Source organism: Triticum aestivum, chromosome 2A (genome assembly GCF_018294505.1).
Source record: "Triticum aestivum cultivar Chinese Spring chromosome 2A, IWGSC CS RefSeq v2.1, whole genome shotgun sequence".
Classification (NCBI taxonomy): Eukaryota; Viridiplantae; Streptophyta; class Magnoliopsida; order Poales; family Poaceae; genus Triticum; species Triticum aestivum.
The window spans coordinates 178,920,198-178,931,785 of record NC_057797.1 but is presented as its reverse complement, the minus strand read 5'-3'; the positions used below and the strand labels follow the sequence as shown (position 1 = coordinate 178,931,785).

The 11,588-nt window shown below is 45.3% G+C and overlaps 1 protein-coding gene across 1 annotated transcript; it reads right to left on the bottom strand.

Annotated features, from left to right (window-relative positions):
* On the bottom strand, positions 1–10,405 carry LOC123188221 (uncharacterized protein At4g19900). The gene is made up of 5 exons (XM_044600262.1): positions 9,112–10,405; positions 4,344–4,493; positions 3,287–3,424; positions 1,045–1,236; positions 1–521 (listed from the first exon to the last, which is right to left on the bottom strand). The coding sequence occupies exons 1-5, from the start codon at positions 10,254–10,256 to the stop codon at positions 335–337; spliced, it is 1,812 nt and encodes a 603-aa protein (XP_044456197.1). The 5' UTR covers positions 10,257–10,405; the 3' UTR covers positions 1–334.
* Positions 10,406–11,588: the final 1,183 nt, after the last annotated feature.

Sequence of the window (11,588 nt, the reverse complement as noted above, 5' to 3'; positions counted from 1 at the left end):
TGAATATCAAAACACTCATTTACTCAAACCTCTTAATTTCAAATGCCCAAGTTGTTGAATTCAATATTTGCAGTAAGCAGATTTCCTATCAACACCAACAACAAAAAGGGTCAAAGTCACCAAAATTGCACTTGGTTGTAGCATCACCACCGATACCCTGTTGAAAAGAATATATATCTACAATGCCACCATAATATTTTCCCCGTTACACTTTTTAGGCAGATTTCAACAGTATACTAGCCATATTTTGTACCCATTAGACTGGTGAATTTCTTCTGTATATGTATTCTAAACCAATATGAAGCTCGTCACGGGAACTCCAGGTTGCTACCAACTATAGAACATCAAGGCAATGGAGACAGTAATGGTTAAGAATTCTCTCAACAAGACTGTTGGATTCAGGAACCAGAGAAGATGTAATGCTGTTCCAGAAGTGGAAAGTGGTAGAGTAGTTCAGAATCCTGGAAAACAGAGCATCATGTTGTGCTCTTTCAGCCGTACTGTCTGGTTCTGAGAAGTACCTGCAGTACATCAATACTGCAATGAGCATGCATACCACAAATTTAACCAGTACTATCTGAAGAAAAAAGGGTTACTTCATGTTTTTTGAAAACAAGTCCTTAACAATCTTAAATGCAAAGTAGTAAACTTCTTTCGCGGGGGTAAATGCTAAATGCTAAACTTTTGGAATGGTTGACATGCATCAAGTCCAGAGACTGAATTTTGCAATAACTGTTCAGGATCAAGAAGCATATTAACAAACATTGTTGCAATTACAACTCGCAAGAGCATCAGAGTCGGAAAACATGAAGCTATGTTCTGCAGTAGGAGACAACTTTGGTGAAACAAACAGGTGGCAAGAGGAAAGAGTAATACAACATAAGTGTAAATATTTTAGTTGGTAAAGTTCATACTGCTGGCTGAGATCAAACCTTGATGTATAGACTAACATTGTATAGCTTACAGCAGAATATTACTTCCAAATAGTAAAGCTGAACAAGTTGGCTGGCCATGGAAGGACAAATGGATGGACAAACTACATACCTATTGATATCCGTAGAATTTATGGGGTAGAATGTAAATGAGGGTTCCAACTGTATCTCAAGGTGCTCCCTATTTGGATCACTGTCAGAATGATTTCTTATTACTCTTGTCATAAGTTCAGCACCATTCCACTGTATGAGAGTATCATCATATGTTGAATACCATTCCTTCAGGCACTCAAGCAAGAATGGGCTGCATCAACAAAAGTAATGTATGAAACTGGGTTAGAAGTATTAGAAGAGCTTGAGAATGTTAACTCGTTGTTCAAGCCATTGCATTTGACACCAAGCATCATAAAACACTTTGTGCTACAATTAAATTTTGCATGTTCAAGTTGTTAATGCCTTCACAGAACATCCAAAAATTTGCTTTTAGGATTTTGTGTTGTAACTATTTGTGTCCCTGTTACATGATAGGATAGGATTAACTTTGTCTGATTTTAATTAAGCTAGCCACATTTCCCAACACCAATACGGCTAGATGCAATTACAATACATATACTCCATATTAGTAAACATGGCTGTATTATACAACTCTAATGCTTATGACTAAAATATATCGATTAGATTTTTCCTGCAAATCTAGCAGTTATTGTCTGCACCATCATAATCTACACCCACCAGTAAGCTATCTAGATACAGTATTTCTTTGTTTCCTCCAATTAAGGAATTTCTGGCCTCTGGGAGCTATGTGAAGGTTTTTCTAATATCTTTCAAATGACATAATAGATGACACTTATCCTATATACTTAAAGAGTTGATCCCCACCACTTCTATTTAACTCGACATGCCCGCATGCCACCTCATCAACCCCACTAATTTTATTTCTCTGATCCTCTCTACATGCATGTTCTTAAATAGTTGAAACCCACTATTTATTTTTCTAGAACATGCAAGCCCTCCACATCATCAAGCACATGCAAGACCTCCATATTTCATTTTTCAACATGTCCAAAGCCTTAACATCATCAATCATATGCAAGACCTCCACATTTCATTTTTCAACAAATGCAAAGCCTCCATATCATCAAGCCCATGCAAGACCTCCACACATTGTTACAAATATCGGCCAATTAACTGCAGTTAACTGCTATTCGGCCCCCCTCCGCCTCCGATACGAGAAAGGCCTATTCGGCCCATTAACTGGGAGGCCCAGTTAATCTGTCTGACAAGCTGATTTATCGGTTGTCAGGCCAAATTATCGGCTGGGCCGATTAACTGGGCATCATATTTTGTCCCAAAACTACTCTCCTATGCCTAGAATGTACAAGTAGTACTGTTGCTGTGCTACTCTCCTTTGATGTTAGATAGTGATGTACGATTACTGCTGCTATGTTGTTGTTGTTGCTCTTCTATGTATATCTAGACATCATTAGAACATTGAGGTAACACTCTTCCTTGTTGCTATGTAGTCTAGGATTGCATATTTACACATTCAGCACAATGCATGTTGCTATGTAGCCGCGGATATATAGATATGGCCCTAGTTAACCTACCGATAAATGGGTTACCAATATATTCAGTTAAATGGCTGATTCGCCAATTAATCACTTGTCAGCCCCCGACCGATATGGTATCACAGATATCCTGAACAGTGCCTCCACATCATTGACTTCTTAGCAACAAATCATTTCACCTAAGCTAGAAAATGACGAGCCGCTATAATGTGCAGTGGCCCTCCACGTCATCAATTGTTTTAGCCAAAAAATTCACTTCGCTGAAGCTAGAAAACTATGAGTCACTATAAAGTGCAATCACCTCTATATATATGGCGAAATATGGAGAATATTATTCTTGTATATTCTTTTTTCCAGAATATGCACAAGCATGCATATCATCTATTAAAGGAGTGGCAAATAAGCCAAGTTACATCCACTACCTTTTTTTAATTCTTCATAAGTTTATTGCTATAAATTCCCGCAACAATGCATGGGCATTATCTAGTTTATCCAACTACCCTTAAAAAGAGATGGATTGCTAGTATATAGTTGAACAATTTATGTGACTTCGTAATTCAAATTGAAAATTCAGGTATGTGAAATTCCGTCCTTTGAACATCTGCGAGTGTTATGGCACGTCATTAATTGAATTACATACCAAGACAACAAGAACTATGACCTAGGCAGACCAAAATCGGTGCCTAATTTGTACGCATGAATACATAGGATACCATTTGAGATGTAAGGGAAATAGTAATAAAAAAGGAAATGGTTATGTACGAGATCACATGATACTATTATTACCTCTGTTTTTCAAATGCCAATACAGCACCACTGAAACTGGAACCTCTAGAAACTTCTTTTACAGTACCAATAGAATTTCGGAGGGATTTCAATGGTTTGAGTACAATAATATCAGAGTCAAGGTATATACCACCGTATCTGCATGCAGAACATAGATCATATATCAATATTTTGTCCTCAAAATAAGAAGAATTGAAACTGTACTCATGATTACATTTATGTTCTCACGGCACCCGACTCCTCAACATTCAAGTTGTTTATGTATGTATATACCCCTCCCCTATCTCCCTACAACCCTAGTACACCACACAAGTATACACATATACCATTTTTGGGCCCAGTGAAAAATGGAAGCTCACCGAAAGAAAGTCTCACATAAAATATTTAACGATTAACTATTTTTTCGTTGAGATCAAGGGAATGTTGATTATATGCAATGCACCTTTCAATCTTATGTTCTTTATTATCTATTCATCTACGAAAAAAGATGGCAAAGTACAGAGAACAGAGAACGGATGTTTACAGCTGAATCAGGATTGATTATTAGTTTATGACAGTCCAAGATGAAATTTGTTCTGTTTTGTTGTGCTATTTTAGAAGCAGTTTTAGATGCTTGAATCTTCATTTCATGTGACAATTTAGAAACAATTATGTTCTTTGGTTTATGACTATTTATGTACTGCTACATGTTAGTTGTACACTTGTACTTTTAAGTTCTAACTGATCTGGAGTGTTGTTAGATTTAACAACTAGCTGGGCATCTGCTTTCAATGGCATTGGGGGTCAACTGTTTCCAAATGAAAGGCTCTTTTCGTAACTCAACTGTTCTACCTGACTATTCATTGCTCGTGTATTCTACTTGACTATTCATTGCTGGTTTGTTCTACCTGGCTATTCATTGCAGGTGCAGATTCATCCACGACTCTACATGGATATAATACCTTTTGAAAAGCATAATAGTTCCATCTTTTCTCTAGATTATTTTAACACTGTCAAATAAATTATGCATGTAATCAACAAATGTTGGCACTAGTATGTAGTACTATTATTGTCTTACCTGTAAAGAGCAGCAAGGCGTACTAGCTCACTGTAATGCAAGGGGTAATTTATTGTTTTCCGCCATTCATACCACACCGATGCAAAAATGTGGGTTGGTGTGCCCTCCAAAAGTTCATCAAGATTTGGCACTGCAACTGCAACCTTGTGTCTGAAAGAGGAGAAATCAACTATGAGTGATGATGCAGAGACAACTGTAGCGAAAACAATTATTCATAAGATCTACAACATGAAATGCACATTATATTGGTGGTCATATATACGCTAAATACAAGACGGTGTTCAGAATATTGAGTTCATATGTAATTCTAAGCAAATAGACATTTTAGCTTGGCTGTATGATTTAGTGAGAATTTAACTGCGGGCACATGATTTGGCTCATTCACATGGTAGGATACTACTCCCTCTGTAACTTCTAATATTAGACGTTCTTTGACATTATGACAGTGTCAAAAAACGTCTTGTATTAAGTTACAGAGAGTTACTAACAACACAACTCGATGTCCTACTTGTGTCTAGCTGAAAGCTTGACAAGGCCTATTTAGTGTATCCGGACACCCAACCACTCGCATATAGAACGGGGCATTCAAAACCAGACAGGGATTCCATCTCCTATGGTTGCTCTGAGGGTCCAGTCCACCTTAAAAACTAAAAAATGAACTGCCACTAAAAAATGGTGAAAATGGGGGGCATAACTAAGAAGAGAAGATTCATGACGTTGAATGGTGCACAAACACCAAATAAGATCAACAAATTGTAACAGAGCTCAGTATATAAACATGGCACGGAAGGGAGCAGACCGATATGAAACACATCGATATTCACGGCAAAAGAGGGTGTTGTGAACAAACTAATACGGAGGAATAACTCACAGAAGAAGGGGAACAAAAGGCGGTCACATGGCTTGGGCTTCCCTCTAAACAGGTAGGCATGGACATTCAGCAACAAGGTAAACATCCGTTGGCGAGAGGTCGGATGGCAACACATGAAGCTGAATGAAGCTATATGAAGGAGGGCACCGGTCAAGGGAGAAATGGGTCAACAATTGCAGGAGAAACAAGTCTAGAATGGTCAAGGAGGACGACAACAGAACTTGACGCACTAGGGACTATTTCAATCCTTGAACTCAAAGATAAGTGCACCATTCTTATAGGCAGTAGCCCTAACAACGTAACTACAATAATGTGGATTCTAACTGCAGATAAAAGGGAACTACTAATCAACCAAACGTACAAGTAATGGACTTCTGCTGCCAGTTGGCATTTGGATTGCTTGCCCATATGGCTGGACAGAATCGTCATCAAATAGAAAAAGAATCCTCTCCAAACTATTTGAACATGTCTATCTCAATAGCCATTACAGCTGCAGCATCTTGCCGTTGTTCCCATGGGCTGTAGCTAGTATAGCTGATGTTTCACATGTTTACAGCACAAGTATAGATGATATCTTAGAAGGATGTCATTTCAGCGCAGAAAACACATCTGTACATGGATGGCAAGTGAAAAAAATACCGCTTTTGAAATATTATAAGATGCAATGACTATTCGGAAGATCTCAAATGTCTGGTAATCAAGCAATAAGTCACCAAAGGAAACCAGCCACTCATTGTTTATAAGGCAGTAAGGCGGCCTAAGGCGAGCACCACCCGCTCTGACGCCTAAGCGCCTAAAGCGGGCATATTTGTAAGGCGCTGCCAGGGCACCTTATCGCCTAAGCAATGCCTAAGCGTCTAAGGTAGGACGCCTTATAAACAATGCAGACACTGAAATAAAAGGTAGAAAATTTCAGATGGTAGATAATTTAAGATGATCCGATACTTATGCTACTTACTTTATGGGTGGGTATTCAGTTGTACATATGTCATACACTCCATCAGGAAAAACCACCTTCTCTTGGTAAATCATTAGTTATTCATCTAAAGAGCTTCCAATATATTAACATGTAAAATTCGTGATATGGCATATGCTTTAAACAAATGCTCGAGCACAATCTTCAGAAAGAACATGAACAGATTAGCTATGATTTGGGAAACAATCCCTTCCAGTCGACCGAACAAGTCTTGCGCCGGTCGAGTGTGCGTCGTTCGATTCCATCAGATCATACACTCCATATCCATGCAAATCGGTTCAGCGATGCTCACGCCACCTCGCTCGTGTAGCAGCACGTATTCGATGGGACCCACGAGAGAAGTCTTCGTCCGTGCCTTATCCGTTCCGGGCCATGCGCCTCCACTCGTTTCCTTTCTTCCCCAGCTCCTCTCCTGTCTCGATTCCTTCTTTCACAGGAAGCACCGAAGCACTCTCCATCTGCCCTCCATGGACGAGCTCCCCATGTAAAAGCCGTTGTCCAGTGAGAGTGGTACAGATGTGGCCGCGGCCTCCTCCTTTTTTGTCTCTTCCCCGTCCAAGCAATTGCTCCCCCCCCCCCCCACCCTCTCCTCCCTGCTGCCGACGCTGCTGGGGCCTGTGGTGTCGCCGGGTGGTGGTCCTGCTATTCGTTGCAGACGGTGTTGCAATCTGTGGGTGGCAGTGCTGGAACCAGCCAATGGCGATGCTACAACCTTGGTCGTCTTTTTGCTGGAACTGACGGCCACTGGGTGCTGGAATCGACAACGGCCATGCTGGAACCGGCGGGGGCAGATGCTGCAACTAGCCATGGAGGTTGTTTGATCCGGCAGTAGCGGATGCTAGAACCAGCAACTCATGTCACGACCGGCAGTGGAAAAAGCTGCAACCTGCGTTGGCCCATGCTGCAACCGTGATCGGTGGAAACTACAACAGGCCATGGCGAGCTGAGACCTTGTGTGATGGCACCGGGGTTGCGCGGGGGGACTGCCGGAGCTTCCGGTGGTGACCACGGCTAGGAAGGGTGCTGCAACCACGATGCCCCCATGCTGGAACCGGCACTCGCCGTTGCACCAACCGGCTACGGCATGGCTATGGCTACGACCGGTGGGCTGGTTGCTGGAACCGACAGCGCGATTTGCTGCATAGGGGACGGAACCACGCGGGCGCCAGCGCTGCAACTGTCGAGCCGGCAAGGGGCCCCGGTGAGCCGATGAGTGGCGCCATGGAGCCTACAAACTGGTGGCCACGGGGGAGACGACCAAGCAAGGGCTACAGGAAAACTGCCGCTAGCCAGAAGATGGTGTGCTTGAAGGCTTAGCGGCTGAATCCTGTGGTTACGAGCGCGCGCATCGTGCGGCTGCGCGGGACCGGACGAAATTTGGGCCGGTCGTCCCGCCTCCCGCGCCTAGCATTCGTCCTATGATTTGCTCTTTTTGGAATGGTAATCGAGCAATAAGTCACCAAAGGACACCAGCCATTGAAACAAAGAGCCTTCTCAGATGATTCACTAATTGATGCTGTTTACTTTTGTTGGGTATTCAGTTGTCCATATATGTGTTCGTAACACTCCATTGGTAAAAAACCATGAGCTTCCAGTATATTAACCATGTAAAATTCGAGATATGGTTTATGATTTACATATAAAATTATAAATACTGCAGCGCAAACTCCAGAAAGAACAGGCGCACATTAATTGTGTCTTGCTCTTTACAGAATCCTCCTTGGGATTCCAGACAATCGATTATGTATTTATGGACTACTAGAGAACGGATCTTGCTGACCTAATATGCAGACTGCAACCATCAAATTACCTTTTGGAGTGGATAAATCTAGAAAAGCAATCAAAGTTGCAGCAAACAACTACGTGGATAGCAAATAGCAAAGGTTAAAGCACCTAAAGGTGCGTCATTTGTGATATTTAAGAAAGTTAATTAATTCAGACTAGGTCCGATCTGTATCATCCACCCATAGCTAGCTGAGATATCACTTGATGTGCCAATGCTGAGCAGTAGTTGCAGCAAACAACTACGTTGGATAGCAAATAGCAAAAGGTTAAAGCACCTAAAGGTGTGTCATTTGTGATATTTAAGAAAGTTAATTAATTCAGATTAGATCCGATCTGTATCATCCACCCATAGCTAGCTGAGATATCACTTGATGTGCCAATGCTAACAGAGCTGGGGAGCAGTAATCTAAGAGGTGAGGGTATGTTTTTATGCTTGTACAACTAATCAAGCGAATGTTAATAGTATAGGTAAACAGAATATAATACTTTAAACACTACTTGTGTGGCGCTGACCAAATATGCAAATGCAAGCACAAGAAAGTACCATTATCCTACTCATGAATACTTTATTGGATGGCTTGGGGTTCAACTAGTAATTTATTCACCGATTAGTAAGGAATAATCTGGGAGGATAAGAACACAATTAGCTTCTATATGCTAAGAAATAAAACAGCGAAGACAATATTCTGCACAGGTGTGGACCTAAGCCACTTTTAATCCAAGGGTTAGAAAAGAGATTGGCTATGTAAAGGGTGGGACTAGAAATGCAATGCCAGAGACTAGGGATTTCAATTCCCTTCAATGACAGTCTCTACTCAGTACATGTCCATTTATGCCAGCAATAGTTCTAAAACATGGTGTTCGTTCCCCAGAAGTGACACATTTCCTCAAACAGCTGGTAAATATACTAGTACAAAGAAAGAAAAATACCGTGTAGCACCAAGTGGTTCTAGTTCTAGTTACTTCACGCTTTTATGTTGGAAGTATTATCTTTCTGTAGTTTGTTATTCACAGTTAGCTAATCTCATTAATCAAATACTAGTTATTACGAACACTACAAAGTTGTATGACTTCAGCTGTCACTCGCAAATTAGATCTAAAGAAGCATCAGCGAATAAACAGGTTATGAAACATACCCTTCCTTCACAAACTCATGGAAGGTCTCCAGCTCCAGCGTCTCCGACAGCATGACCACACAGGCATCAGGATGCTGCAGGAGCAAGCTCCCGAGCCCACGCTGGTGCCGAACACCGTACGCCCACTGAGGGCTGTTCCATACCATGAACACCCTCATGGAGCACTTCCCATGCTCGAAGAACCTTTCCATGAACTCCGAGAACCCCAAATGTGGATCAATTCCTGGAAAGTGTCCCCACCTCCTAACTTCTTCCGGCTCCTCCTTCACAATGGATCCTACTCCATGCTCATTGTCAGACGACTTGAGGCTCCGCCGGGCAAAATTCTTGGATGAGCCTTTCTCAATTTCTGAGATGAGCATCCGCTGCACCATGCGGTCGCCACGGGTGAGTGAAGTGAGACCAGGACTGTCTGGGTCCTGGAGCAGAGGGTGGTTGCGAGGATTGAGGAACTCCAAGTTGGACCTGAGCATCCGATCGCGTCGGAGGTAGTCTGCCTTCCCCTCCAGCCACCGCGCCCAACCAGAGCGGAGCCGCGTCTCGCTACGGCCGGAGGCGGGCTTGAGGAGCAGCGCGTCCTCAATGCCGCTGATGGACGAGATCTCCACCCGCAGCTCCAGATCCACAGGCTCGTCATCGGATCCAAAGGCGGCGGCGGCGATCCGACGCGGGGAGTCCAAGTGGGGGAACCCCGCGGGCGGGGCATCGCCAGCGGGGGGAAGGCGGAAGGGGAGGCGGGCGACGCCGGCGGCGTGGTCCCAGAGGAAGGACGCGGCGGTGGTGGAGGCGGGCACGTCGTCGGCCGCGTCGGTGGCGGCGGAGGAGTCGTCCTCGTCGAGCACGTCGAGCTCGTCGATACGGTCGTCGTCGGTGGTGGTCACGGCGGCGAGGGTGAGGTCGGGGTCGAGAGCGGCGGCCACGGGGTCGTCATCGTCGTCCGCGAGGAGAGCGGTGGAGTTGGTGGCGGCGGAGTCGGTGGCGGAGGAGCGGGACGAGGAGGAGAGGGGGAAGGGCGAGGAGGAGGAGAGGCGGGAGTGGAGGACGGCGAGGGAGAGGAGCAGGAGCAGCGCCGCGGCGACGGCGCAGAGCTGCGGGCCGAGGCCGGAGCGCCGCCGGGCCGGGTGCGAGTGGGAGCGCGGCAGCATGTCGCGGTTGGAGGGATCCTCTCCCCTGCAACCGCAAGGCTCCGCCGCGCGCCTGTAGCTGCGTTTTCTTGGTGTTTAAACCATGCCCGGTGACTCTAGCTAGTCGAACTGTCACAGTCGCGCGGCCTCACCAACCTTGGCTTGGCTACCAACTAATCCTCTTTGGACAGGGAGCTGACCGTATGAACAGGGGAATAAGCTCGCTTTTGATGCACACATTCATCTTGGCCCCTTGACAGCCTGTTTGGCAACTTTTCACATAACGCAAATGTGACACTTATCAACTTCGCCCACGCTTCTATCACCCTACATCGCGATTTACGATTTTTAAAGCGGCGAGAGGTGCCATGTCATGTTTTGAGAGCGTTCGGTGCGAACGATGCACGACCGAACGAGTCTCTTATCCACTCCCCCATACACTATGCCGCTCACTTTTCTCCCCTTCATCTTGAGCTCATGTGGGGGTTGCCCCGTCGGCATATTCGAAGACCACGAACAGGAGACCGCGGTGAAGGTGCTGCTCCCGGAGCGCGAGCACCACGGCGAGGAGCTCGTGTGTGGGTGATTGCGTCGACGGCTTACTCGAAAACCGCAGCGGAGGTGCTGCTCCTGAAGACCGAGGCGGGGAGGAGTGGCGAGAAGGAGATGGGGGGCGATGCGTTTGAAGACGGGGGTCGCCCCTGCTACTGCCCCGTGTGTTGGGGCGGCTTCGGCAAGGCAGCAGGAGGCCACGTCAAGGATCTGCGCGAGCACAGAGTGGAGGTGGTTGCGCGGGGAGCGGGCGGCGGCAGCTCTGACGGAGAGGAGCGGCGGGAAGGTGATGGGGTGCGATGCGGTCGGCAACGAGAGGCGCCCCTGATACTACATTGGGTGCCGACGCAGGTACGAGAGCATTGTGGTCCGGGATGGAGCATGTCGACGTTCGGCTCCGACGCCTCCGTGCACCGCGAGCTCCGCGGCCTACTCCAATGGCTTCCTCGTGTCCAAACCTCCACGCTCCGTGCAACGCGAGCTTCGGGAGCAGTCACAGCATGATCAAGAGGACCAACACAATAGTGGAGGGCACTTTGGAGGAGCAACATTGGGGTGTGGAAGCAACAGCGGAGGGCAGGGGCGGCTCCACAAGCAGCAACAGGGGGCAGTTCATGCTCAGGTGGATTCATGCAAGGACATGAGAAGCATGGATGCTTCTCATGCTCAGGTGCTTTTTTCAGATTTTATCCTTCATGAATGTGAATTTTTCACGCATAATCTGCCATGCAAAATTGATACGTCTCCAATGTATCTATAATTTTTTATTGTTCCATGCTATTATATTATCTGTTTTGGATG